Source organism: Salmo salar, chromosome 02 (assembly GCF_965601325.2).
Source record: "Salmo salar chromosome 02, fSalSal1, whole genome shotgun sequence".
In the NCBI taxonomy this organism is placed as follows: domain Eukaryota; kingdom Metazoa; phylum Chordata; class Actinopteri; order Salmoniformes; family Salmonidae; genus Salmo; species Salmo salar.
Genome location: NC_138292.1, coordinates 82485731 through 82513716, shown reverse-complemented (window position 1 = coordinate 82513716; position 27986 = coordinate 82485731). Strand labels below are relative to the sequence as shown.

Here is a 27986-nt window from a genome sequence, read left to right as displayed (position 1 = left end):
ATACTCTGTTTGTATTTGGCAGGAGAGAGGTCAGACTCTCACTCTGACAGCGGGAAGAGTCCTTCAGGGGAACCAGACCCAGAGATGCCCAAACCAGCGGGACGACACCACACCTCCCATTGTGGAAAGAGTTTTAAGCGGTTATGGACACTAAAAGAGCATGGGAGAACACACACAGGAGAAGAGCCTTACCACTGCTCAGACTTTGGGAAGAGGTTTTGCCAGGTAGACAGCCTGAAACGACATGAGAGAATACACACAGGAGAGAATCCTCACCACTGCTTCCAGTGTGGCAAGAGTTTTACCCGTTTATGTTACCTAAAAATACATGAGAGAATACACTCTGGAGTGAAGCCTCATCACTGTTACCAATGTGGAAAGAGTTTTACCCATTCAGGGAGCCTGAAAAAACACGAGAAAACACACTCAGGAGAGAAGCCCTACCACTGCTCCCAGTGTAGAAAAATATTTATCAGTTTATGGCACCTGAGAACGCATGAGAGGGCACACACAGGTGAGAAGCCTTATCACTGTTCCCACTGTGGAAAGACTTTTACCCGGTTAGGGCACCTAAGAACGCATGAAAGGGCACACACAGGAGAGAAGCCATATCACTGTTCCCACTGTGAAAAGAGTTTTACCCAGTTAGGGAACCTGAGAACACATGAGAAGGCACACACAGGAGAGAAGCTTTATCACTGTTCCCACTGTGGAAAGAGTTTTACCCGGTTAGGGCACCTAAGAACACATGAGAGGGCACACACAGGAGAGAAGCCTTACCACTGTTCCCATTGTGAAAGGTGTTTTACCCGGTGGGGGAGCCTGAAAAAGCATGAGTGGATACACACGCGTGAAAAGCCCTACCAGTGCTCCTTGTGTGGAAAGAGTTTTACCCAGTTAGGAAACCTGAACCAGCATGAGAGGACACACACAGGAGAGGATAAGACCTACCACTGCTCCCAGTGTGAAAAGAGTTTTACCCGGTTAAGGCATCTGAATAAGCACGAAATAATACATACACTGGAGGAGAAGACATACCACTGCTCTCAATGTGGAAAGACATTTTCCCAGTCAGAGGACCTGAAATCACATGAGAGAATAGAGAGGCTTTGTTCTGACTTATGTTTTTGATTGAGAATGTGTTTTTTTTATGCCACACAAAACCAAATTGTATGTATGAAAGCTTTCAAAAAAAGAATAGGTCTACTTTTTATTTTTAATTGAGACCATGATCATATATAAAATCTGATTTTAACATTTTGTTTTGATTAGGAACTTTGATTGATTGGATAGCATCAATCCTTAATGTTCATTTTATGATTTGGATATTTGAAAATGTAAATAATTAAGTAGATTATTGGAAGTTTTATTTCTTTGTTTTAAACTTAATCTCTTGAATTTAGTTGTTTCATTGCATACATTCTTGTACCATTCATCAAGCTAAAGGTGTATGAAAATGTGATGACGTTGTTCTGATAACATTAAGTTGTTGACATGAAAAACATTCACTACCTCATAAATATTCCCATTAGTATTATTCCACCATGTCAGAGAAAACTCAGGTGCTGATTGTAAAAAGGATTTGATTAATGCAAAATATTGTGTTTGAAAAAAAAATGTGGAACACCAATAGATAATTATATACATCTACGTGATGTATTGTTATACCATGTAGGAGCAGCATATACCTAGTCTGTTCATTATATACATCTACATGATGTATTGTTACACCATGTAGGAGCAGCATATACCTAGTCTGTTCATTATATACATCTACATGATGTATTGTTACACCATCTAGGAGCAGTAAAGACCTAGTCTGTTCATTATATACATCTACATGCAATCTGTTTTCCGCTCAGGTTATGGATGTGTTACTGCAACTTTAAAGGTTCTAAATGATCTCACCATTGCCCTTGATTCTAAGCAATGTTGTGCTGCTATTTCTATTGACTTGGCCAAAGCTTTTGATACAGTAGACCATTCCATTCTTGTGGGCCAGGTAAGGAGTATTGGTGTCTCTGAGGGCTCTTTGGTCTGTTTTGCTAACTACCTCTCTCAAAGAGTGCAGTGTATAAAGTCAGAACATCTGCTCTCTGCCACTGCCTGTCACCAAGGGAGTACCCCAAAGCTTGATCCTAGGCCCCACACACTTCTCAATTTACATCAACAACAAAGCTCAGGCAGTAGGAAGCTCTCTCATCCATTTATATGCAGATGATAGTCTTATACTCAGCTGGCCCCTCCCCGGATTTTGTGTTAAACACTCTACAACAAAGCTATCTTAGTGTCCAACAAGCTTTCTCTGCCCTTAACCTTGTTCTGAACACCTCCAAAACAAAGGTCATGTGGTTTGGTAGGAAGAATGCCCTTCCCCACAGGTGTGATTACTACCTCTGAGGGTTTAGAGCTTGAGATAGTCACCTCATACAAGTACTTGGGAGTATGACTAGACGGTACACTGTCCTCCTCTCAGCACATACCAAAGCTGTAGGCTAATGTTAAATCTAGACTTGGTTTCCTCTATTGTAATCGCTCCTCTTTCACCCCAGCTGCCAAACTAAGCCTGATTCAGTTGACCATCCTACCCATGCTAGATTACAGAGACATAATTTATAGATTGGCGGGTAAGGGCGCTCTCAAGCGGCTAGAGGTTTTTTACCATTCGGCCATCAGATTTGTCACCATGCTCCTTATAGGACACATCACTGCACTCTATACTCCTCTGTAAACTGGTCATCTCTGTATACCTGGCGCAAGACCCACTGGTTGATGCTTATTTATAAAAACCCTCTTAGGCCTTACTCCCCCCTATCTGACATACCTACTGCAGCCCTCATCCTCCACATACAACACCCGTTCTGCCAGTCACATTCTGTTAAAACTTCTTACGGATAGGCGTCCCGTTAACGGGACAGTTGTAAATCATGCAGCGCCTTGTCACGATCGCAGATTTTAGAGAAACAACAAATGTCGGTACATATAAGTGTCTTATATCGGCTGAAAGCTTAAATTCTTGTTAATATAGCTGCACTGTCCAATTTACAGTAGCTATTACTTCAAAAAATGCCATGCTATTGTTTGAGGAGAGCTCCTAACAACAAAACACTTTTTTCACTGCGATAGGTTTGATAAATTCACCTCTGAAGGTGAAATGTGTACTTACATTCTGAAATCTTGCTCTGATTTAACATCCAAAGGGTCCCAGAGATAACATGAAGTGTTGTTTTGTTAGATAAAATCCTTTTTCATGTCCTAAAAATGTCCATATAGCATGCACGATCGATTTTGTATTTCCACCCGTTCAATTTGCAAAGAAAGGAATCTGTGAAAATCTAAACCTAAACGTTGCTTCAACCAGTCAAATCACATTCGTATGTATTCCTCAGAGATCCTAGAACGTAACCAGACTCCACTATATCATTAGGGGTGTAGTATATACTATAGGACGCCAAATTTGGTCAGAGAGCGATGCCTTCATGGCACGCCGATGACGCGGCCAGTCTTCATTTGATCGACTGTATCTTTGTCAAATAAGCACCAATCGGGGTCAAACAAAGCTAGCTAGATAGCATATGATTAACCTTTTCCGACAGCATGCCTTTTTCTTTTGGACAAAAATGATAAGAATGTTCAGTTATGAAAACTGGTTGTTTTGCAAATGTTGAACTTATAATATGGCTATTAATACTAGAAAGTCCAAGTATACAGATTTGACGATGTTCTTGCAGAAAAATGTAATATGAATGCAAATGTCTCCGTCACGATTTGCCCAAACATACCTAGGTGACTTCACACTAAATGTCATGTAGTTCGCTCATACTTCAAGTTATCCATCTCAAACTTTGCACATACACTGCTGCCATCTTGTGGACAGCATCGGAATTACAACCAGAGTTATGGCTAGAACTGGGACCTTTCTGTTGCATTTCAAAGATGGTGTTAGAAAAAAAAGTGTTTTTTCTTTGTATTTTCTTATACCAGATCTATTGTGTTATATTCTCCTACATTCTATTCACATTTCCACAAACTTCAAAGTGTTTCCTTTCAAATGGTACCAAGAATATGCATATCCTTGCTTCAGGGCAAAACTATGAAATAACACATATGGAATCATGTAGTAACCCAAAAAGTTTTAAACAAATCCTAACATATTTTATATTTGAGATTCTTCAAAGTAGCCACCCTTTGCCTTGATGACAGCTTTGCACGCTCTTGGCATTCTCTCAACCAGCTTCACCTGGAATGCTTTTCCAACAGTCTTGAAGGAGTTCCCACATATGCTGAGCACTTGTTGTCGGCTTTTCCTTCACTCTGTGGTCTATCTCATCCCAAACCATCTCAATTGGTTTGAGGTCGGGGTGATCGTGTAGGCCAGGTCATCTGTGGGCTGAAAACAATCACATGGCAGTTATCTTTCCAAGGGAATGAACTTAAATATGATTAGACAATAGTTTACTGCAGTGTCTGTAAATAAACATTGCTAATGGAAATAAGTGGAGGAGAAACAAGCAATAGGAGTCGAGGTGCAGTTTAAAAAAAAAAAAAAAACAGAATTGAAAAGGAAAATGTGTGCACAGGCTACCGTGGTGAGCACACATTGTGCCTTCACGTTTTCAATAAAATATTGATTACCCATTTATTTGTTTCTGCCTGCAAATCGTCCTCCTAAAAGGTAGGCTATATCCTGTATGCCAGACGTAGCTCAAGAGAAAGTGCAAGCGTCTGCTGTCATCATTCTGACTGCTTGTGATACTGAAACAGGAAAGGGCCTTTCCCAAACTGTTGCCACGAAGTTGGAAGCACAGAATCGTCAAGAATGTCATTGTATGCTATAGCGTTAAGATTTCCCTTCACTGGAACTAAGGGGCCTAGCCAGAACCATGAAAAACAGCCCCAGACCATTATTCCTCCGCCACCAAACTTTACAGTTGGCACTATGCACTGGGTCAGATAACGTTCCCCTGGCATCCGTAAACACAGATTTGTTCGTCGGACTGCCAGATGGTGAAGCGTGATTCAACACTCCAGAGAACGTATTTCCACTGCTCCAGAGTCCAATGGCGGTGAGCTTTACATTTTCTATGACGGTGCCTCGTTGAAAGTCACAGCTCTTCAGTAAGGCAATTCTACTGCCATTGTTTGTCTATGGAGATTGCATGGCTGTGTGCTCGATTGTATACACCTGTCAGCAAGGGGTGTGGCTGAAATAGCCGAATCCATATATTTGAAGGGGTGTCCACCTACTTTTGTGTGTATATATATGTGTGTATGTTGTTATTTTGAAATTACTTATGATCAATGATGTGTAGAAACCCTGGATTACTGACAGGGGGCGCTGTATTGCAGACACTGCGCAGCCATCTTGGTACGCCTCAGTTGTAAAAAAAAATATTTTGGAAGCTATAGAATTGCATTCATTAATGTCTACATTCGTTTTTGACACACTTATTCAAGTACAGACACCTGAATTGATACTTTTAAATTATATTATGTGAGCTAAACATACAAATATATATTTTTAAACAATTATAAAAACATTTTCCTTAACGCATTTGTTTTGAGAGTACTAATGTTTTGGAGTTCCCACTCCAAAAGGCTTTCGGAGCCATCATCGACTCAGTGGGTTTTGTCCAACATGTCTCCGGACCTACTCACTGCCACAGTCATACTCTGGACCTAGTTTTGTCGCGTGGAATAATATATATTGATTATCTTAATGTTTTTCCTCATAATCCTGGACTGTCGGACCACCATTTTAATACGTTTTCAATCGCAACAAATAATTTGCTCAGACCCCAACCAATGATCATCAAAAGCAGTGCTATTCATTCTCGGACAACCCAAAGATTCCTAGATCCCCTTCCAGACTCCCTCCAACTACCCAAGGACGTCAGAGTTCAACAGTACTCTAGATGCATTCGCACCCTTAAAAACATTTGTCATAAGAAACTAGCTCCCTGGTCTACAGAAAATACCCGAGCTATGAAGCAAGTTTCCAGAAAATTGGAACGGAAATGGCGCTACACCAAACTGAAAGTATTCCGATTAGTTTGGAAAGACAGTACCGTGCAGTATCGAAGAGCCCTCACTGCTGCTCGATCATCCTATTTTTCCCACTTAATTGAAGAGAATAAGAAAAGCTAACTATAAAAAGCAGCATTCCTCAAGAGAGGATGGCTTTCACTTCGGCAGTGATAAATTCATGAACTTCTTTGACGAAAAGAGCTAGCTAGCTAGCAAGCCAACATCCACAACCATGAGCTCAATAATAAGCGACTCGCCTACTAAAGAAGAGGTCTGCTGGACGGGAAAAGAATCTCTGGGACTGAATATTGAATATTAAAGAGGAGGAGATGACTGTCACAGTCAAAGAAAACGATAAAGAAGCTTTCGGAATGAAAGAAGAAGAGGAGAAAGATGTCACATTAAAAGAAGAAGAAGAGGAGAAAGATATCACATTGAAAGAAGAAGATAATGTTACAGTGAAAGAAGAGGAAGAAGCTTTCAGGGTGGAAGAGGAAGAGGATGTTTTAGCGAAGGAAGAAGAGGACGTTTTTGTGGTGAAAGAGGAGGGGGAGACTGGAGATCTGATTAACACCAGTGAGTATTGTCTTAAAAACTAGGGCACAAATTCTGCAGTTGTTGAACTAATGTGTGGTTTTAGAGGGGCATTCTACTGAAGTTCTACACTTGAATAATTTATTTTGTACTGTAGAAATTGTTAAAGCTACAAAGACTGGGGGCCACCTATAAAACGTTAAACAATGAAAAACAGCGTCTCTACAGGGAGAAGAAGAAAGCCCAGATTAGAGAAAAGGCCTGGAATATAATAACTGCAGAGAGGAAATGCACTGCCAGATCAGCCAAGCCTGAGGCAATCGAGAGAAGATGGAGAAATGCACTGCCAGATCAGCCAAGGCTGAGGCAGTCGAGAGAAGATTGGGAAATGCACTGCCAGATAAGCCAAGGCTGAGGCAGTCGAGGGAGACGCAGAGACAGAAGATAGGGAATGGAAAGTCCAAGGAGGAGGCTGTAGTTGTTTAACATGCACGTAATAACAGACATCTCTGAATATCTCTTTCTCTAGTGCTTTGTTCGATCTCAATACTCAACATCTCATGAGAAAAGAATTATGATTTGAAAATCTCAATGGTGTTTTTAGGTTTTTTAGTTTTAGTTTTGTTATAAAGTCATGTCTTATTTTGTGACATTTGGTTGAAATCTTGCCTTTCGGTTTCTTTTCAAATAATGAAGAGGACAGAATCAAGACAGGGAAGGATCATTTTGATCAGGCTTAAATGTTCTATTGTTCTACTGGCCACGGGTGATTGAATTTAAGCAGTAAGGCACTCAAACCCCTGTATTATCGTTAATACCACACAACTAAGGGCTGTTCATAGCCCTTTCCACTCGCACCCGTGTACCAATTTAAAAAAAATCCGATTTGGACACTGATAATCTCCTAAATTGGAAGACGGCGGCTGTACATGACGTCGGAGCTCAGGCTCTCCGCTTCACAGCTCTGTGAATGGGTTTAGAATGACAGCCGTTCTGAACTGGAGCACTGCGCGACAAGAAGTTGCCCCCATCCCTCCAGCTGATTGGGCAACTTTTGCTAATGTTTTGTTGTCTGAGTGAGGGAAATGCTGTACATTATGAGGACTCCATGTATTTTGAAAGATGAGACGTTGAGGATTATAATAAATGCCGCTTTGATGCCACACAAGAAAACCAAAGCACCCGTGAGTCCAAAATGCGCTCTTCAAAATGTCCATATCATAAAACGTGTGCATTGTACAGTTACAAGACGACATGGTGTAATACCCTGGGTTGTCCTGAACAGAATGAATGAACATTACCGGTCGGCCATATTGGCACTCGCCAGTAGGAGCAGTCCTCCATAGGAATGAATGAAATTCGACAGAATGTTCAAGAAAATCTCCCGCAGACAACACATCTGAATGCACTCATGACTCCATTCTATGCCCACCAACATTACCATCTTCTTCTCTGAATTGCCTTGTGAAAGCCAAACACTGTAAGATCGTATTTTAGTCATTTAGCTTGTCGTGTTGGCAATAGAACAAGGGTACCAGTACCAAGTCCATGTGCAGGGGTACGAGGAAATAACTTAGTTATATACACGGGTTACGAGTACCGAGTCCATGTGCAGGGGTACGAGGTAATAACTTAGTTATATACACGGGTTACGAGTACCGAGTCCATGTGCAGGGGTACGAGGTAATAACTTAGTTATATACACGGGTTACGAGTACCGAGTCCATGTGCAGGGGTACGAGGTAATAACTTAGTTATATACACGGGTTACGAGTACCGAGTCCATGTGCAGGGGTACGAGGAAATAACTTAGTTATATACACGGGTTACGAGTACCGAGTCCATGTGCAGGGGTACGAGGTAATAACTTAGTTATATACACAAGGTACAAGTACCGAGTCCATGTGCAGGGGTACGAGGTAATTGAGGTAGATGTGTACATATAGGTAAGGATAAAGTGACTAGGCAACAGGATAGATAATAAACAGTAACAGCAGTGTGATGAGTCAATGCAGATAGTCCAGGTAGCTATTGGTTAGCTACTTAACTACTTAGCAGTCTTATGGCTGGGAGGTAGAAGCTGGTCAGGGTCCTGTTGGTTCCAGACATGGTGCATCGGTACCGCTTGGGTGCAGTAACAGAAAGAACAGTCTATGATTTGGGTGGCTGGAGTCTTTGACAATTTTTAGGCCTTCCTCTGACACCGCCTGGTATAGAAGTCCTGGATGGCAGGGAGCTCGGCCCCAGTGATATACTGGGCCGTACGCACTACCCTCTGTAGCATTTACCCTCTATTTAATTGTGTAAAGGCAGGATGCAGGGCTGTGTTCCAAAAAAAACAACTACAAGTGTGCTTGCTTTAGTTCCTGAATGGCACAACTAGGAGAACTAAAAAAGCACCTTATAGCAGAAGACTTCTTTGAGTGATAAAAGTGCATTGAAATGACTTAGGAACTGTGCCCAGTTTAGAGAGGTGTGTGTCCACTTGGAGACACCAGTTAGACCTCTCACTCAAACGCTGTCATTTTTGTTTTATCTTGTACCTACCCCAAATTCAGATTTTGTTATCATCAAATGCAGCGAAAAGTACAGTAAATGTAAAATGCACATGAAATATTCAGTCAGTCTTCTCAGGAGAATTGCTGTCCTCACCCTGAGTCTAATAATTTTCCCCATATCTCCAAACTGTTCCTTTTTACTTGCTATCATGGTTATGCATTCCATATTTCTTCTGTAAGAAACCTTTCAATTTAGCCCTGTCCATATAGGCCAATTCCCATGAGTGTAAGGGGTTAAGCATGATTTGGGTAAGGGGTTACGCGTGACGTGGGTAAGGGGTTACGCGTGACGTGGGTAAGGGGTTACGCGTGACGTGGGTAAGGGGTTACGCGTGACGTGGGTAAGGGGTTACGCGTGACGTGGGTAAGGGGTGACGTGGGTAAGGGGTTACGCGTGACGTGGAGAGGAGCGCCAGGAAACAGCCGTTAAGAGTGTGTTATTCATAGTGATCCACAGGGTTGAGTGCCTTGTTGCGTTTGTAAAATGGTTATTATTATATTATTTATAAAATTGCAACATTGTTGCGGAGGTCTGAGATAGCGAAGTTCATATTAATCCGCTCTGTTGCAAACCAAATGTTAGGCTGGAAGCATGGGTTTAAAATGTCCATATGTTTTTTTTGTTGTTGTGGAGATTAGTTTATAAATTGCCTGGCTGGGCTGTGGGACAGTGGATGTGTAGGTATGATTCAAATGGAACTGTTAACAGGTATTACTAGTGGATTATTGTGAATAACTAAGAGCTATCAACCAATCAGCATCCAGGATCCAAACTAACCATTTTATAATGAGGGATCTACAGTAGTCTGGATTAAACCTCAGACAGTTTTATCATGTGAAGATTTTATTCAGGTCTCTCTGTTTAACCAAATACTCTGTTTGTCTTTGACAGGAGAGAGACCAGACTCTCCCTCTGACAGCAGGAAGAGTCCTTCAGAGGAACCAGACCCAGAGACGTCCAAACCAGCAAGACCACACCAATGCTCCCAGTGTGGAAAGAGATTTATCCGCATAGGGCATCTGAAAGAACATAAGAGAACACACACTGGAGAGAAGCCGTATCAATGCTCCCAGTGTGATAATACATTTTTCTCTTGAGGGAACCTGAAATCACATGAGAGAACACACTCTGTAGAGAGGCTATTCGAATGCTCCCAGTGTGGAAAGAGATTTATTTCAGTCATCACATCTGAAAGATCATCAGAGAATACACACAGGAGAAAAAACATTCCAATGCTCTCAGTGTGAAAAGGGTTTTACCTGGGTAGGGAGCCTGAAAGCACATGAGATGAAACACACCGGAGAGAAGCCTTTTCAGTGCTCTCAGTGTGGAAAAAGTTTTACCCGGTTAGGGAACTTAAAAACTCATGAGGTGACACACACAGGAGAGAAGCCTTTCCATTGCTCCCTGTGTGGAAAAAGTTTTACCCATTTATGGAACCTGAAAATGCATGAGAGGACACACAAAGGAGAGAAGCCTCACCTATGCTCCCAGTGTGGAAAGGGTTTTGTTCAGTTAGTGCACCTAAAAAAAACATCTAAGGACACACACAGGAGAGTAGCCTCACATCTGCACCCAGTGTGGAAAGGGTTTTGTTCAGTTAAGTGGCCTGAAAGAGCATGAGAGAGAATACATGGAGATTTTAATGAGCATGGAAAGCTTCATTCTGACAGGACATATGTAGGCTGAACAGTAGGACATAGGACAGGTAGAGGCTGCTGAACAGTAGGACATAGGACAGATGAAGGATGAACAGTAGGACATAGGACAGGTAGAGGCTGCTGAACAGTAGGACATAGGACAGATATAGGCCTCTGAACAGTGGAACATAGGACAGATGCACTGATTTTCCAGTGTTATTCATATAGCATGTATTATAGTGTATTGTGTTTGACTTCACAAAATGCATTTCCATGTAAATGGACAATAAAGTATATAATTTTTGGAATTGGAATTACATTCTGAATTGAAATGGAATTGACCCCAACCCTGGTTTTGACTGAGAATGTCTGTTTATGCCCCTTTAAAATCTAATTGTACATATGAAATCATACTCAAAAATAGGACTACATTTGTTTTTATGTTTTTTATCTTTAGACATGATCATATCAAACAGGCCTTTGGTTCATATACTAGTTCAGGTATTTCTATTACTTTTCAATACAAGTAATTGAAAATTGGAATGCATTTGAAAATACCACTTGGAAAGTATTGGCATGTATTTACAATTACTTCAAATACATATTGTTTTAAGTATTTGAAATACAGTACTTTCAAATAAATATTGGAATTATTTGGATGTATTTAAAATAGTTGTTCATGTAAAAACTGCTTAACATGTCAGGTCTTATTTCACCCTGTAATCACAGCTGGGCCCTGCGTATACATGTTTACACATTCAGTTTAGGTACAATGATTAAGAAATTACACAAGACAAACAAAACGATCACAGATAACACACAAAAAATTCAGCAGCAGATTGTTACATTTACACATAGGTTATTCCCCTAATAGCACAAGAACTTGCATTACCCGAAGCAGTTACAAGCAATACAAAAAAAAAAATCTCCAATAAATGTTTAAAATTGGCAAGGGGGACAAGAGACTCAAGTTTAAGTTTAGTCTGCAGGCTATTCCATAAGGAGCGTAACAGGAAAAGACAGCCATACCCAACTCTGTGGAGATCACAGGGGCCTCAAGTGTAATCCATGCTTGAGACCTGGTTTTATGAATTATAATTATAATGTTGATGAGTGGTAAATAAGTTTATTCAGAAGTGCTTTATAGACAAACACGAGAACATGTTGTTCTCGTCTCATGGACAGCGAAGTCCAACCCACATTTATATAAAAACAAAAATGTAACCCCCTTTTTCTCCCCAATTTTGTGATAGTTACAGTCTGTCCCATCGCTGCAACTCCCGCACGGACTCGGGAGAGGCGAAGGTCGAGAGCCATGCGTCCTCCGAAACACAACCCAACCAAGCCGCACTGCTTCTTGACACAACGCACATCCAACCCAGAAGCCAGCCGCACCAATGTGTCGGAGGAAACACCGTACACCTAGTGACCTGGTCAGCGTGCACTGCGCCCGGCCCGCCACAGGAGTCACTAGTGCGCGATGAGACAAGGATATCCCTGCTGGCCAAACCCTCCCTAATCCAGACGATGCTGGGCCAATTGTGCGTCGCCCCATGGACCTCCCAGTCGCGGCCGGCTGTGACAGAGCCTGGGCTCGCACCCAGAATCTCTGGTGGCACAGCCCTTAGACCACTGCGCCACCCGGGCGGCGTCCAACCCACATTTTGATATAAAACACAGTGGTGAGTTCTGTGGCTAGCACCCGTAATAAACCTAAGCGCGCAATGATAAGTAGCATCCAGCAGTTTAAGTGTGGATGCCGTAGCATGCATATGGAGAATATCCCCATAATCTATAACAGACATAAAAGTAGCTTTCACAATTTATCTTCTATTTGTAGAGGACAAACATGTCTTGTTTCTACACACAATACCCCATAACGACAAAGCAAAAACAGGTTTGTAGAAATAAAAAAATGAAATATCACATTTACATAAGTATTCAGACCCTTTACTCAGTACTTGGTTGAAGCACCTTTGACATAGATTACAGTCTTGAGTCTTCTTGAGTATGACGCTACAATCTTGGCACACCTGTATTTGGGGAGTTTCTCCCGTTATTCTTTGCGGATCCTCTCAAGCTCTGTCAGGTTGGATGGTGAGTGTCGCTTTCCAGTTATTTTCAGGTCTCTCCAGAGATGTTAGATTGGGTTGAAGTCTGGACTCTGGCTGGGTCACTCAAGGACATTCAAAGACTTGTCCTGAACCCACTCCTGTGTTGTCTTGGCTGTGTGCTTAGGGTTGTTGTCCTGTTGGAAGGTGAACCTTCGCCCCAGTCTGAGGTCCTGAGCACTCTGGAGCAGGTTTTCATTAAGGATCTCTCTGTACTTTGCTCCGTTCATCTTTCCCTCGATCCTGACTAGTCTCCCAGTTCTTGCCATTGAAAAACATCCCCGCAGCATGATGCTGCCAACACCATGCTTCACCGTAGGGATGGTGCCAGGTTTCCTCCAGATGTGACACTTGGTATTCATGCCAAAGACTTCAATCTTGGTTTTATCAGACAAGAGAATCTTGTTTTTCATGGTCTGAGAGTCCTTTAGGTGCCTTTTGGCAAACTCTAAGCGGGCTTTCATGTGCCTTTTACTGAGGAATGGCTTCTGTCTGGCCACTCTACCATAAAGGCCTGATTGGTGGAGTGCTGCAGAGATGGTTGTCCTTCTGGAAGGTTCTCCCATCTTCACAGAAGAACTCTGGAGCTCTGTCAGAGTGACCATGGGGTTCTTGGTCAACTCCCAGACCAAGGCCATTCTCCCTCGATTGCTCAGTTTGTCCGGGCGGCCAGCTCTAGGAAGAGTCTTGGTGGTTCCAAACTTCTTCCATTTAAGAGTGATGGAGGCCACTGTGTTCTTAAGGACCTTCAATGCTGCAGACATTTTTTTGGTACCCTTCCCCACATCTGTGCTTCGACACAATCCTACGGACATTCCCCTCGACCTCATGGCTTGGTTTTTGCTGAACTGTCAACTTGGGACCGTATATAGACAGGGGGGGTGTCTTTCCAAATCATGTCCAATCAATTCAATTTTCCACAGGTGGAATACAATCAAGTTGTAGAAACATCTCAAGGATGATCAATGGAAACAGGATGCACCTGAGCTCAATTGTGAGTCTCATAGCAAAGGGTCTGAATACTTATGTAAATAAGGTATTTATGTTGTTTTAAAATATGTCTAAAAACCTGTTTTTGCTTCATCATTATGGGGTATGACACATTACTATGGCATAATCAAGCATGACCCAATACTATGGCAACACCAAGCATTAACCATTACTATGGCATCACCAAGCATGACGGATTACTATGGCAACACCAAGCATGGCGGATTACTATGGCAACACCAAGCATGACGGATTACTAGTGCTGAGGAAGAATCAGAACGCTTATATGGGGAAACAGGAGTGAAAAATTAGAGGAGAGGTGATTAAGGGAGTGGGAACAGGTGTGGAGGGAAGGGGTGTGGCCTTTGGTAATTGGAGGCGATTAGAGTCATGTATGTAGGGGTGCCATAAACCTTCACAACAGTAAGTGTTTAAGCTAATGGACCTATGTAATTAGTGCTGCACTCTCATGGAAGCCAATTGACATTATATTGTCAACATTGGCTTAGCTACGTTTTTTTTAAACAATTACAATTGTAGTTCATAATGTACATATTCATATTCAGGTCTAAGTCTGTGTATAGGGAAATATTGTCTGTACATTTTTTTTTACATTGTTTGCGTTTGTTTCTAAACTCCGTTACCAACTACAGTCAGCAGCAGGCGATGTGAGTCTTTCAGGTGGCGCTTCTTGGGTGACGTATAATCTAGTGGACGGGACAGATCTTCAACAACAACAACAACAACAAAGCTACCGATTCAACCACTTCGGCAGCTTGCTAGCCAACATAAAACCGAAACATTGAAGTTATTTTTAAACACAATCCTGTTAACGTATATACTAGTTCACTTAAAAGTAATTTGCTTGTTCAATTTGTTGAAATTGTTACTCAGCCAAGCACTAAGCTTGTCGCTAATGCAAACTAGCTAGCTAGCTGACAACCCCAACCATGAGCTCACTAAACTACTCCTCCCCTGCTAAAGAAGATAATGTATGCTGGGCGGAGAAAGAAGCTCTGGGGCTGAACATTGTCGTGAAAGAGGAAGAGGAGGATATTACAGTAAAAGGAGAGGAAGAAGCTTTCAGAACGATAAAGGAGGAAGAGGAGGAAGATCATGTTACAGTGAAAGAAAATAAAAAAACATTTGGAGTGGAAGAGGAGATAGAGGCTGTCACAGTGGAAGAGGGGGAGGTAGAAGATTTCAGAATAAAAAAGGAAGAGGAGGAGGATGTTATAGTGAAAGAAGAGGAAGAACCTAGAGTGAAAGAGGAAGAGGAGGTGATCTCAATAAAACTGGAGGAGGAAGACGTTTTGGGAGTGAAAGAGGAGGAGGAGACGGATCAAGATCTGATTAACACCAGTAAGTATAGCTTCTTTTGTCCTGCAGGTGTGCACAAAAAAGGAATAACTTGTGGGGGACTTTTATTTGACATGAGGTAAGCAGAGAGGAAGTGTGTCTACAAAATACCCATGTTTCTAAAGTATGTTTAATAATATACTATGTATACAAAAGTATGTGGACACCCCTTCAAATTAGTGGATTCGGCTATTTCAGCCACACCTGTTGCTGACAGGTGTATAAAATCGAGCACACCGCCATGCAATCTTCATAGACAAACATTGGGAGTAGAATGGCCTTATTGAAGAGCTCAGTGACTTTCAACATGGCACCGTCATAGGATGGTACCTTTCCAACAAGTCAGTTAGAAAAATGTCTGCCCTGCTAGAGCTGACCCGGTCTACTGTAAGTGCTGTTATGTATTTGTATTTAATTGGGGATCCCCATTAACTGCTGCCCAGGCAGCGGCTACTCTTCCTGGGGTTTATTATGGATACCCATTAGTTCCTGCCAAGGCAGCGGCTACTCTTCCTGGGGTTTATTATGGATACCCATTAGTTTCTGCCAAGGCAGCGGCTACTCTTCCCGGGGTTTAGTTCCTGCCAAGGCAGCAGCTACTCTTCCTGGGGTTTATTAGGAATCCCCATTAGTTATACTATAAAGTATAGGGAGACACGTAGTCCTTTATTAGGTCCTTAATATTTCAGCTACAAGGTATAGGGAGACACGTAGTCCTTTATTAGGTCTTTAATATTACAGCTATAAGGTATAGGGAGACACGTAGTCCTTTATTAGGTCTTTAATATCACAGCTATAAGGTATAGGGAGACACGTAGTCCTTTATTAGGTCCTTAATATTTCAGCTATAAGGTATAGGGAGACACAGTCCTTTATTAGGTCCTTAATATTTCAGCTATAACGGAGACACGTAGTCCTTTATTAGGTCCTTAATATTTCAGATATAGGGAGACATGTAGTCCTTTATTAGGTCCTTAATATTTCAGCTACAAGGTATAGGGAGACACGTAGTCCTTTATTAGGTCCTTAATATTTCAGCTACAAGGTATAGGGAGACACGTAGTCCTTTATTAGGTCTTTAATATTACAGCTATAAGGTATAGGGAGACACGTAGTCCTTTATTAGGTCTTTAATATCACAGCTATAAGGTATAGGGAGACACGTAGTCCTTTATTAGGTCCTTAATATTTCAGCTATAAGGTATAGGGAGACACAGTCCTTTATTAGGTCCTTAATATTTCAGCTATAACGGAGACACGTAGTCCTTTATTAGGTCCTTAATATTTCAGATATAGGGAGACATGTAGTCCTTTATTAGGTCCTTAATATTTCAGCTACAAGGTATAGGGAGACACGTAGTCCTTTATTAGGTCCTTAATATTACAGCTATAAGGTATAGGGAGACACGTAGTCCTTTATTAGGTCTTTAATATTACAGCTATAAGGTATAGGGAGACACGTAGTCCTTTATTAGGTCCTTAATATTACAGCTACAAGGTATAGGGAGACACGTAGTCCTTTATTAGGTCCTTAATATTACAGCTACAAGGTATAGGGAGACACGTAGTCCTTTATTAGGTCTTTAATATTACAGCTATAAGGTGTATATAGGGAGACATGTAGTCCTTTATTAGGTCTTTAATATTACTGCTATAAGGTATAGGGAGACACATAGTCCTTTATTAGGTCATTGATATTTCAGGTATAAGGGAGAGACGTAGTCCTTTATTAGATCTTTAATATTACTGCTATAAGGTATATAGGGAGACACGTAGTCCTTTATTAGGTCCTTAATATTACAGCTATAATATTACAGCTACACTACGTGTCTCCCTATATACCTTATAGCAGTAATATTAAAGACCTAATAAAGGACTACGTCTCTCCCTTATACCTGAGGAGGCAAGTCACCCTAATGGCTCCTGTGAGTCTCTCTGGATAAGAGCTAAATGACTAAAATGTTAGACTGTTCTGATTTGAAATCTCTCCACATTTTATGTCCTTTATTATTACAACTAATGTGTAACGGCTGTCGTAGGAAGGGGACCAAAATGCAGCGGGTACGTGAATGCTCATATTTATCTTATGACGAACATTACACAAAAACAACAAAACGAAAAAACGAACGACAGCTAGACAGTCTTGCAGGCTAAACATAACAATGCAAAAACAACCTCCCACAATTCCCACAACAAACACACCCCTATACATAGGACCTTCAATCAGAGGCAACAAGGAACAGCTGCCTCCAATTGAAGGCCCAATCTCAATTAACTAAACATAGAACTAAACACCCTAGATCTAACATAGAAATACACAACATAGAACCTAACCAAAAACCCCGGACTAATCTAAACAAACACCCCTCTACAAAACACATATACCAACAAACCCCAAACCACATAAAACAAACACCCCCTGCCACGTCCTGACCAAACTATAATAACAAATAACCCCTTTACTGGTCAGGGCGTGACAGTACCCCCCCCCCCCCCAACGGTGCAGACCCCGGATGCACCTCACAAAAAATAAAACAAATAACGACAAAAATAAACCCCTCAAACAAAAGGGAGGGTGGCTACCGTTACCGACGGTTCCCGTGCTACACCCCCCCCTCCCCAATCCTCCTACTGTGGAGGTGGCTCAGACTCTGGCCTTAGTCCCCCCACCTAACCTGTCCACCCCCGCTGAATGCCTCGGGCTGAAGCGCATCGCTGTAGACCTCGGGCTGAAGCGCTTCGCTGTAGACCTCGGGCAGAAGACCGACTCTGGGAGCTCCGGACTGTAGTGCGACTCTGGGGGCTCCGGACTGTAGGGCGACTCTGGGGGCTCCGGACAGTAGGGCGACTCTGGGGGCTCCGGACAGTAGGGCGACTCTGGGGGCTCCGGACTGTAGTGCGACTCTGGGGGCTCCGGACAGTAGGGCGACTCTGGGGGCTCCGGACAGTAGGGCGACTCTGGGGGCTCCGGACAGTAGGGCGACTCTGGGGGCTCCGGACTGTAGTGCGACTCTGGGGGCTCCGGACAGTAGGGCGACTCTGGGGGCTCCGGACAGTAGGGCGACTCTGGGGGCTCCGGACAGTAGGGCGACTCTGGGGGCTCCGGACAGTAGGGCGACTCTGGGGGCTCCGGACAGTAGGGCGACTCTGGGGGCTCCGGACAGTAGGGCGACTCTGGGGGCTCCGGACAGTAGGGCGACTCTGGGGGCTCCGGACAGTAGGGCGACTCTGGCTGCGCCGATTCCGGACTGTATGCCGTCTCACTCGGTTCCGGACTGTAGGCCGTCTCACTCGGTTCCGGACTGTAGGCCGTCTCACTCGGTTCCGGACTGTAGGCCGTCTCTAGACGGGGCACTGTCGCCGGAAGCTCTGGATGGGGTACTGTCGCCGGAAGCTCTGGACGGGGTACTGTCGCCGGAAGCTCTGGACGGGGTACTGTCGTCGGAAGCTCTGGACGGGGCTGAAGCACTGGTAGCCTGATGCGTGGGGCTGGTTGTGGAGGTACCAGACTGGAGACACGCACCCCAAGGCTAGTGCGAGGAGCAGGAACAGGACGAGCTGGACTGGGCTGACGCACTGGAGGCCTGGTGCGTGGTGCTGGCTTTGGAGACGCCATGCTGGATACACGCACCTCAGGGCTAGTGCGAGGAGCAGGAACAGGATACACTGGGCCGTGAAGGCGCACTGACGGACTCGAGCACAGTACTGGCACCACCCTTACTGGCTGGATGCCCGCTTCCCCCTGGCAAATGCGGGGCGCTGGCACCTCGCACACCGACTTGTGAATGCTCGGCCTCGGTGCCGTGCGTATCACCCCATAGCACGGGACCTGACCAATAACAGGCTGCTTCCGATAAGCACGGGGAGTTGGCTTGGGGCTTAACCCTGGCCCAGCCAAACTACCCGTGTGCCCCCCCCACGTGAATACTCATATTTATTTTATGACGAACATTACACAAAAACAACAAAACTAAAAAACGAACGACAGCTAGACAGTCTTGCAGGCTAAACATAACAATGCAAAAACAACCTCCCACAATTCCTACAACAAACACACCCCTATACATAGGACCTTCAATCAGAGGCAACGAGGAACAGCTATCTCCAATTGAAGGCCCATCTCAATTAACTAAACATAGAACTAAACACCCTAGATCTAACATAGAAATACACAACATAGAACCTAACCAAAAACCCCGGACTAATCTAAACAAACACCCCTCTACAAAACACATATACCAACAAACCCCGAACCACATAAAACAAACACCCCCTGCCACGTCCTGACCAAACTATAATAACAAATAACCCCTTTACTGGTCAGGACGTGACATAATGTCTGATTTCGTGACATTTGGTTGAGATCTTGACTTTCAGTTTCTTTTCAAATGATGAAGAGGACAGAATCAAAACAACAAATTATAATTTGGATTTGGATTAAACAACCTAAAATACTGACCTCAGGTTATTGAGGGATCTAGTCTGGATTAAACCTCAGAGGAAGACAGTTTTATCATGTGCAGGTTTTATTCAGGTCCCTGTTTAGTATTTACCTAAATACACTGTTTGTCCTTGGCAGGAGAGAGACCACACTGTCACTCTGACAGCAGGAAGAGTCCTTCAGGGGAACAAGACCTAGAGACGCCCAAACCAGTGAGACCACACCAGTGTTCCCACTGTGTAAAGAGTTTTAAGTGGTTATGTTACCTAAAAGAACATGAACGAATACACACAGGAGAAAAGCCTTTCCAATGTTCCCAGTGTGGAAAGAGTTTTACCCAATTAGGGAGCCTGAAAATACATGAGAGATCACACACAAGAGAGAAACCTTACCACTGTTCCCATTGTGAAAATACTTTTTTCTCATCAGGGGACTTGCTAAAGCATAAAAGAACACACTCTGCCGAGAGGCCCTACCAATGTTCCCAGTGTGGAAAGAGTTTTATTCAGTTAGGGAACCTGAAAAGGCATTTGAGAACACACACAGGGGAGAAGCCCTACCACTGCTCATACTGTGAAAAGATATTTACCCAGCTAGCGAACTTAAAAAGGCATGAGAGGACACACAAAGGTGAAAAACCTTTCCAATGTTCCCAGTGTGAAAAGAGTTTTACAGAGTTTGGGAGCATGAAAAGGCATGAGAGAATACATACAGGGGAGAAGCCTTACCACTGCTCCCAATGTGAAATGAGACCCACAGGGCCATCACACAAGAGGACACACTCAGGAGAGAAGCATTTCCAATGCACTCAGTGTGTAAAGAGTTATACCCGGTTAGGGGACCTGAAAAGACATGAGAGGACACACACAGAATGAGCCTCATCACCGCTCCCAGTGTTGCAAGAGTTTTATCTGGTTAGGGAGCCTGAAAAATACACTCTGGAGAGAAGCTTTACCACTGCTCTCACTGTGGATTTAAACTTACCTGGTTAAAGCAACTGAAAGAGCATGTAAGTCCACACCTGAGAGAAAAGTTATCAATGCTCTCAGTGTGGAAAGAGATATGAAATCAAATTATAAAAAGCAGACTCAAAAATAAATGTGTTTTTTATTTCAACACATGACCTGAATATGGAGTATGTCAGAAAGAATGTAGATGCTCTGTGATTAAATTGCCCATTTTAAACTCACTCTCTTTGTGTGTCATTCCTGGAGCCCTACAGAGGGGTATACTACAACACGAGATAGAGGAGATAGATGGAGGGGTAGAGGTAGAGGAGATAGATGGAGGGGGTAGAGGAGATATAGGAGATGGAGATGTAGAGGATATATAAGAGATAGAGAATATTTAGTTTGGAGAGCGTTTGCACATTGCAAGACGTTGCTGAGGATTCAGAATAGAATGTTGATGCCTGGGCCTCCCGAGTGGCGCAGCAGTTTAAGGCACTGCATCGCAGTGCTTGAGGCGTCACAACAGCCCCGGGTTCGATCCCAGGCTATGTCACAGCCGGCTGTGACTGGGAGAACCATAAGGCGGCGCACAATTGGCCCAGCATTGTCCGGGTTAGCGGAGGGTTTGGCCGGCTGGGATTTCCTTGTCCCATCGTGCTCTAGCGACTCCTTGTGGCGGGCCGGGCACAGTGCACGCTGGCTTCAGTCGGCAGCGGGATAGTGTTTCCTCCGACACGTTGGTGCGGCTGGCTTCCGGGTTAAAGCAAGCAGTGTGTCAAGAAGCAGTGTGGTTTGGCAGGGTCGTGTTTCGGAGGACACATGGCTCTCGACCTTCGCCTCTCTCCCGTCCGTACGGGAGTTGCAGCGATGAGACAAGACTGTAACTACCAACTGGATATCACAACATTTTACCAAAGGGGTACAAGTTAAAAATAAAAAATAAATGTTGAAAAAAAGAGATCAATATTGTCCAATTCCATATTCAAATGAGTATGCTACTAAGCAGGATCAATAAGTTATCCAGCTGACTTTAATAAACAACCAGCAGTTACTTTTGAATTTCTGATTTATAAAAAAAAAAATACTAAACTTAGATATGCGTTTTAGGTTGTTTTGGTTATTCAATTAGAGACCATGGAAATTTCAAGTTTATTTTGAAAAATATATTAAAACATATCCCCCATAATAATTAGGCAAGTTAGCTAATTATCTCATTGATCTTGCTTTGTTGAATCCCTTTCAGGTCTAAATCTGCATAGAGGAAAGTATTACCAATTCAGAACAAATTCTTATTTACAATTACTGCTGGCTAACTCATTGATTCTGCATTGTTGTACCCCTCAGGTCTAAATATGTCTAGTGGAAAGCATATCTGTAAGAAGTAAAAAGAACACATGTCATCTGGTTGTTTTGAAATGACTTCTTATGACATTATTTGCCAGAATAAACAATGTAGTGAATATTTTCCTAAACTGCGTTACTCACTCCAGTCAGCAGAGGGCGATGGGTGAATTTCAAGTGATGCTTCTTGCGTGACGTATAATCTAGTGGACCGGGCGCTTACTTTTCAAAAAACAACAACATGGCTACTGATTCAACCAACTCCGTAGCTCACCAGCAAACATAAAACCAAAACATTGGAGCTCTTTGGACCATTATATACGTATTAACCTCAGCGTTTTAAACACACTGTCTGCGTATAAAGTTGATTCATTTCATATTGACGTTGTTAGTCAGCTCTGGTTAAGATAGCCGAGCACAATAGGCTAATCGCAGTTCTGCCCCTGAGCAAGACAGTTAACCCACTGTTCCCTGGGCGCAGAAGACGTGGATGTCGATTTAATGCGGAAGACACATTTCAGTTGAAGTCATTCAGTTGTACAACTGACTAGGTATCCCCCGTTCCCTTTCCCTAATGCTTATTAGCTAGCTAGGTAACATCCCAGACCATGAGCTCAATAAGCTACTTCCCCCCTGCTAAAGAAGAGGTCTGCTGGTCTGAGAAAGAAGCTCTGGGACTGAACATTGTCGTGAAAGAGGAAGAGGAGGATATCACAGTGAAGGAGGAGGAGGAGATGACTGTCAAAGAAGAAGATAAAGAAGCTTTTGGAATGAAAGAAGAGGAGGAGAAAGCTATGACATTGAAAGAGGAAGATGATGATGATGTTACAGTGAAAGAAGAGGAAGAAGCTTTCAGGGTGAAAGAGGAAGAGGATGTTTCAGTGAAAGAAGAGGAGGAGAATGCTATCACATTGAATGAAGAGGAGGAGAAAGCTATCACATTGAAAGAAGAGGAGAAAGCTATCACATTGAATGAAGAGGAGAAAGCTATCACATTGAATGAAGAGGAGGAGAAAGCTATCACATTGAAAGAAGAGGAGAAAGCTATCACATTGAATGAAGAGGAGGAGAAAGCTATCACATTGAATGAAGAGGAGGAGAAAGCTATCACATTGAAAGAAGAGGGGAAAGCTATCACATTGAAAGAAGTGGAGAAAGCTATCACATTGAATGAAGAAGATGATGTTACAGTGAAAGAAGAGGAAGAAGCTTTCAGGGTGGAAGAGGATGTTTCAGTGAAAGAGGAGGAGGAAGAAGAAGCTTTGAGAGTGGAAGAGGAGGAGGAGACTGGAGATTTGATGAACACCAGTGAGTACTGTCTTAAAAACAGGGGCACAAATTCTGCAGCTGTGTGGTTTTAGAGGGGTATTCTACTGAAGTTATACACTTTAATAATTTTATTCTGTAGGCATTGTTAAAGCTAGAAAGACTGGGGGCAACCTAGCCCAATAATGAACTAAAGCAGTCTGTTACTCCTTACAGGCCAAGGACATGTTCTGTTTTACAGGCAAATTGGCGCTGGAAGCCAAAAAGAGCCAAATACTCAATCAAAACGTGAATTGATTCTCAATTGCGGTACGGTTCTAGAAACACAAATCTCTCGACTTTCATATCACATCAAAATAATTTCACAAATGTGAAATACACACTCACTGTTTTAACCGGTTACGTTTGTGGCTTCCGTCTTCCCGTTTACACACAGGTGTTCGGAGATGCATATAGCTAATTAGAGCATGTAGTCCACGCTGTCTTCCGTCTGTTTTCTGTAAACACGCTGCTGTAACATGGAGATATGGCCGTGTGGGAACACAAACCCTATAAAGGTGTGCATCAATTTAACCTTTTAGTTGTTTTTAATTTATTATTTCTTGCTGATATGAAAGATATGGTCCTTATTTCTACCAAAACCAATGTGTGTTAGTGTGAGCATCAGGGCTCTTAACAAAACTAAATTACTCTTATGTGTAATGTAATGGAACTGAGTCATGATCAAATGACTCTTATGTGTAATGTAATGGAACTGAGTCATGATCAAATGACTCTTATGTGTAATGTAATGGAACTGAGTCATGATCAAATTACTTATGTGTAATGGAACTGAGTCATGATCAAATTACTCTTATGTGTAGTGTAATGGAACTGAGTCATGATCAAATTACTCTTATGTGTAATGTAATGGAACTGAGTCATGATCAAATTACTCTTATGTGTAATGTAATGGAACTGAGTCATGATCCAGAGCTAGGGGCAATTCACAAACGTTAACAATGGATCTAATGCTCCTATTTAGGATATATTTTTCACATTTAAGCCAAAACATCTCTGAATATCTATTTTGTAGTGCTTTGTTCAGTCTCAAAACTCAACATCCCATGAAAACATTATTATTATTTTTAAAACAAACATGATTTGAAGCTCTATATTATTTGTTTTTAAAACATCTATGGTGTTGTTAGGTCCTTAATATTGAGTTAGGCCTATAAGGTAAGACAGACTGAGTCAATAGAAATATGGAACTTTGAGGGTTTATGAAATAGCCTCTCTAGTAATTGAATAGGTCGTTATCAATAAAACGTCACAATATGGTGCCGAGTGTTCAATTTGGCTGCAGGGAGGTAAGGAGACCTCAGCTCCACTAAAACCCTTGACAACTACGTGCCGTTTTCAGGGGATTGGTAAATAAATGTTATAACTATTTGGTTTTAATATCATCACCTCTTTTTAGCGCCTAGTCAGAACTACACATTTCTGATTATTCCACATGTATCTCTATCAGAGTTAAACAGCAAGCAACTGCATGCTTTTCATGATCAGTAAACATCAATGGATCATGTATTTACAGATATGTGAGGGTAGCCAGAACCATTAGCTAAGCAAACAACATGTCATTTAGCTTGCTTCATCAGAGATTAGGCTTTTGGAAAGAGTTTGACATTGGCAAGTCCTCCTCCTGGTAAAGTTGTCAGTCGGACCAACTGTCATCACCACTATAGATGGCAAGCAAATATAGCCATCTAGTTTATCCCCTGAAAGTTAGCTAGTTAATTAACTAGCCATAATGACATAATCTGTTATTAGCTTGTTAACTAGTCATATTGACATAAGCTGTTATTAGCTAGCTAGCTATCCATATTGACATGATCTGTTATTACCTTAGGTAGCTAGCCATATTGATGTGATCTGTTATTAGCTAGCTAGCCAATTTGACGTGGTCAATAAATCTATTTAGCCTTTAATGTTTTGTCAGCAGCCATTGCGATTAAACACTATTAAGATACAGTATATAATTTAAACAGATTTTTATGGGGATTTTTTTAATGCTAATTCGTTTTCCGCTGGGCTGTGGAAATTGACTCGGGAGTGTTTTAAAAACAATGCTGAAAAGGGGCTAATGTTAGCTAATTTCGCTAGGTAGGCCTACGTGGGTTGGAGAAAAAAGTACCATAGGTCTACTCGCCACTATTTTTAGCCAACTGTACAAAGTTTCCTCATATACATTTTTACATTTTAGCAGATATTATTATCCAGAGCAACCTAATCTAAAGTTTGTAAATCTAGATTTATAATTAATCAGAGATGTGTTGCACCACTTAATTTTAAACCTGGATTAGTTAATGTAAGGTTAAATCACTAAACTATGGTTAGTGATACGTGTCAATGGATTCACCATAGCAACATGTTCTAATTATTTTTCTTTGGAAACAAACCAGCACGGGTCATTGCTAGCTTACTAGATAGTTAGCAAAGTGAGTTTTCACTTCAGGCTAATGATTAAAAAAAAAATGAATGAGTTAGCTGGCTAGTTGAATTGTACATTCACTGATAAACCACAGGAGCTAAAATTGTGAATCACACCTAAAATAAAGCACATACATGGACATTTGATGAATTTAAACTTCCTCAATCAGTAGCAGTTTAAATGAAACTACATGTACTTTTTTTAAACAATGGAGCATCAAGATTACATTTGATCTTGGATTAAAGTCCAAATTAAAGTTAATTAATTACATATATCTAGGATTAATTCAAATCTAGGTTTTAAGTTTGGTGCAACAAGATTACGTATTAAACCTTGATTTAACTCAGTTTAAGAGTTACCGTACTTCGAAGCATGTCAACCGCTGTTTAAAATCAATTTTTATGCCATTTTTCTTGTAAAAAAGCGATAATATTCCGACCGGGAATCTGCATTTAGGTAAACAGACGAAAGAAAATAAAGCATGGGGTCGACTCGGGCACGCGCCTAAGCCCATTGTCCTCTGATCGGCCACTTGCCAAAAGCGATAATGTGTTTCAGCCTGGGGCTGCCTCGATATCATTCAGCTTTTTCCCCGGGCTCTGAGAGCCTATGGGAGCCGTAGGAACTGTCACGTTACAGCAAAGATCCTCAGTCTTCAATAAAAAGAGCCAAGATGAACAACAACTTGTCAGACAGGCCACTTCCTGTTCAGAATCCTCTCAGGTTTTTGCCTGCCATATGAGTTCTGTTATACTCACAGACACCATTCAAACAGTTTTAGAAACTTTAGGGTGTTTTCTATCCAAAGCCAATAATGATATGCATATTCTAGTTACTGGGCAGGAGTAGTAACCAGATTAAATCGGGTACGTTTTTTTATCCGGCCGTGTCAATACTGCCCCCTACCCCCAACAGGTTAAACAAATCAAAATATATTTTATATTTGAGATTCTTTAAAGTAGCCACCCTTTGCCTTGATGACAGCTTTGCACACTCTTGGCATTCTCTCCACCAGCTTTTTCCCTCATCAATCTACACACACACAAAAAATATGACATTTACATAAGTATTCAGACCCTTTACTCAGTACTTTGTTGAAGTACCTTTGGCAGCGATTACAGCCTCAAGTCTTCTTGGGTGTGACACTACAAGTTTGGCACTCCTGTATTTGGGGAGTTTCTCCTATTCTTCACTGCAGATCCTCTCAAGCTCTGCCAGTAAAAATAAAGAAAATCCTTGAATGAGTAGGTGTGTCCAAACTTTTGACTGGTACTGTATGTCAAAACACAGCCTCTCTATTCTCTCATGTGATTGCAGGTCCTCTGACTGGGAAAATGTCTTTCCACATTGGGAGCATTGGAAAGGCTTCTCTCCTGTGTGTGTCATCTCATGCTTTTTCAGTGTCCCTAAATAGGTAAAACTCTTTCCACACAGGGAGCAGCGGAAAGGCTTCTCTCCTGTGTGTATTCTCTCATGCATTTTCAAGTTCCCTAAGCAGGCAAAACTTTTTCCACACTGGGAGCATTGGAAAGGCTTATCTCCTGTGTGTGTCCGCTCATGTGATTTCAGGTCCCCTTGCTGGGTAAAGCTCTTTCCACAGTCTAAGCAGTGGTAAGGCTTCTCCCCTGTGTGTGTTCTCAAATGCCTATTCAGGTTCCCTAACTGGGTAAAACTCTTTCCACACTGAGAACATTGGAAAGCCCTTTCTGCTAAGTGTGTTTTCTCATGTGATTTCAGGTCCCGTGATGAGAAAAATGTATTTCCACACTGGGAGCATTGATATGGCTTCTCTCCAGTGTGTGTTCTTTCATGCCTTTTCAGGTTCACTAACTGGGTAAAACGCTTACCACACAAGGAGCAGTGGCAAGGCTTCTCTCCTGTGTGTTCCTTCATGCCTTTTCAGGTTCACTAACTGGGTAAAACTCTTTCCACATTGGGAGCATTGGAAAGGCTTCTCTCCTGTGTGTGTCAACTCATGCTTTTTCAGTGTCACTAAATAGGTAAAACTGTTTCCACACAGGGAGCAGTGGAAAGGCTTCTCTCCTGTGTGTATTCTCTCATGCATTTTAAAGTTCCCTAACCACGTAAAACTCTTTCCACACAGGGAGCAGTGGAAAGGCTTCTCCCCTGTGTGTGTTCTCAAATGCATATTCAGATTCCCTGACCGGGTAAATCTCTTTCCACACTGAGAGCATTGGAAAGGCCTTTCTCCTAAGTGTGTTCTCTCATGTGATTTACGGACCCCTGATGAGTAAAAGAAAAAAATCGCACTGGGAGCATTGATATGGCATCTCT

The 27986-nt window shown here is 42.3% G+C and overlaps 3 protein-coding genes across 3 annotated transcripts in view; 2 read left to right on the top strand and 1 right to left on the bottom strand.

Moving 5' to 3' along the window:
- LOC106591818 (uncharacterized) overlaps window positions 1-4642 on the top strand; it is a 30671-nt gene extending 26029 nt beyond the window's left edge. The window contains exon 2 of the mRNA XM_045713133.2: window positions 23-4642. Within this exon, the coding sequence (XP_045569089.2) occupies window positions 23-1131 (1109 nt within the window). The 3' untranslated portion in view covers window positions 1132-4642. The remainder of the gene's footprint in view (window positions 1-22) is intronic.
- A 9945-nt stretch (window positions 4643-14587) lies between these two features.
- LOC106564047 (uncharacterized) lies at window positions 14588-20899 on the top strand. The gene is made up of 2 exons (XM_014130026.3): window positions 14588-15223; window positions 19800-20899. Exons 1-2 carry the CDS (start codon window positions 14812-14814, stop codon window positions 20534-20536), a joined length of 1149 nt encoding a protein of 382 aa, XP_013985501.3. The 5' UTR covers window positions 14588-14811; the 3' UTR covers window positions 20537-20899.
- Window positions 20900-26873: 5974 nt separating this feature from the next.
- LOC123736549 (uncharacterized) lies at window positions 26874-27702 on the bottom strand. Its single transcript, XM_082969505.1, has one exon. The coding sequence runs from the start codon at window positions 27582-27584 to the stop codon at window positions 26874-26876; it is 711 nt and encodes a 236-aa protein (XP_082825631.1). The 5' UTR covers window positions 27585-27702.
- Window positions 27703-27986: the final 284 nt, after the last annotated feature.

Bases quoted from the DNA above. Each gene is read 5' to 3' on its own strand.
- LOC106564047 (XM_014130026.3), top strand. From the start codon at position 14,812: ATGAGCTCACTAAACTACTCCTCCCCTGCTAAAGAAGATAATGTATGC. The intron at 15,224-19,799 runs GTAAGTATAGCT...TGTCCTTGGCAG, and splicing joins TCAAGATCTGATTAACACCA to GAGAGAGACCACACTGTCAC.
- LOC123736549 (XM_082969505.1), bottom strand. From the start codon at position 27,584: ATGAAGGAACACACAGGAGAGAAGCCTTGCCACTGCTCCTTGTGTGGT.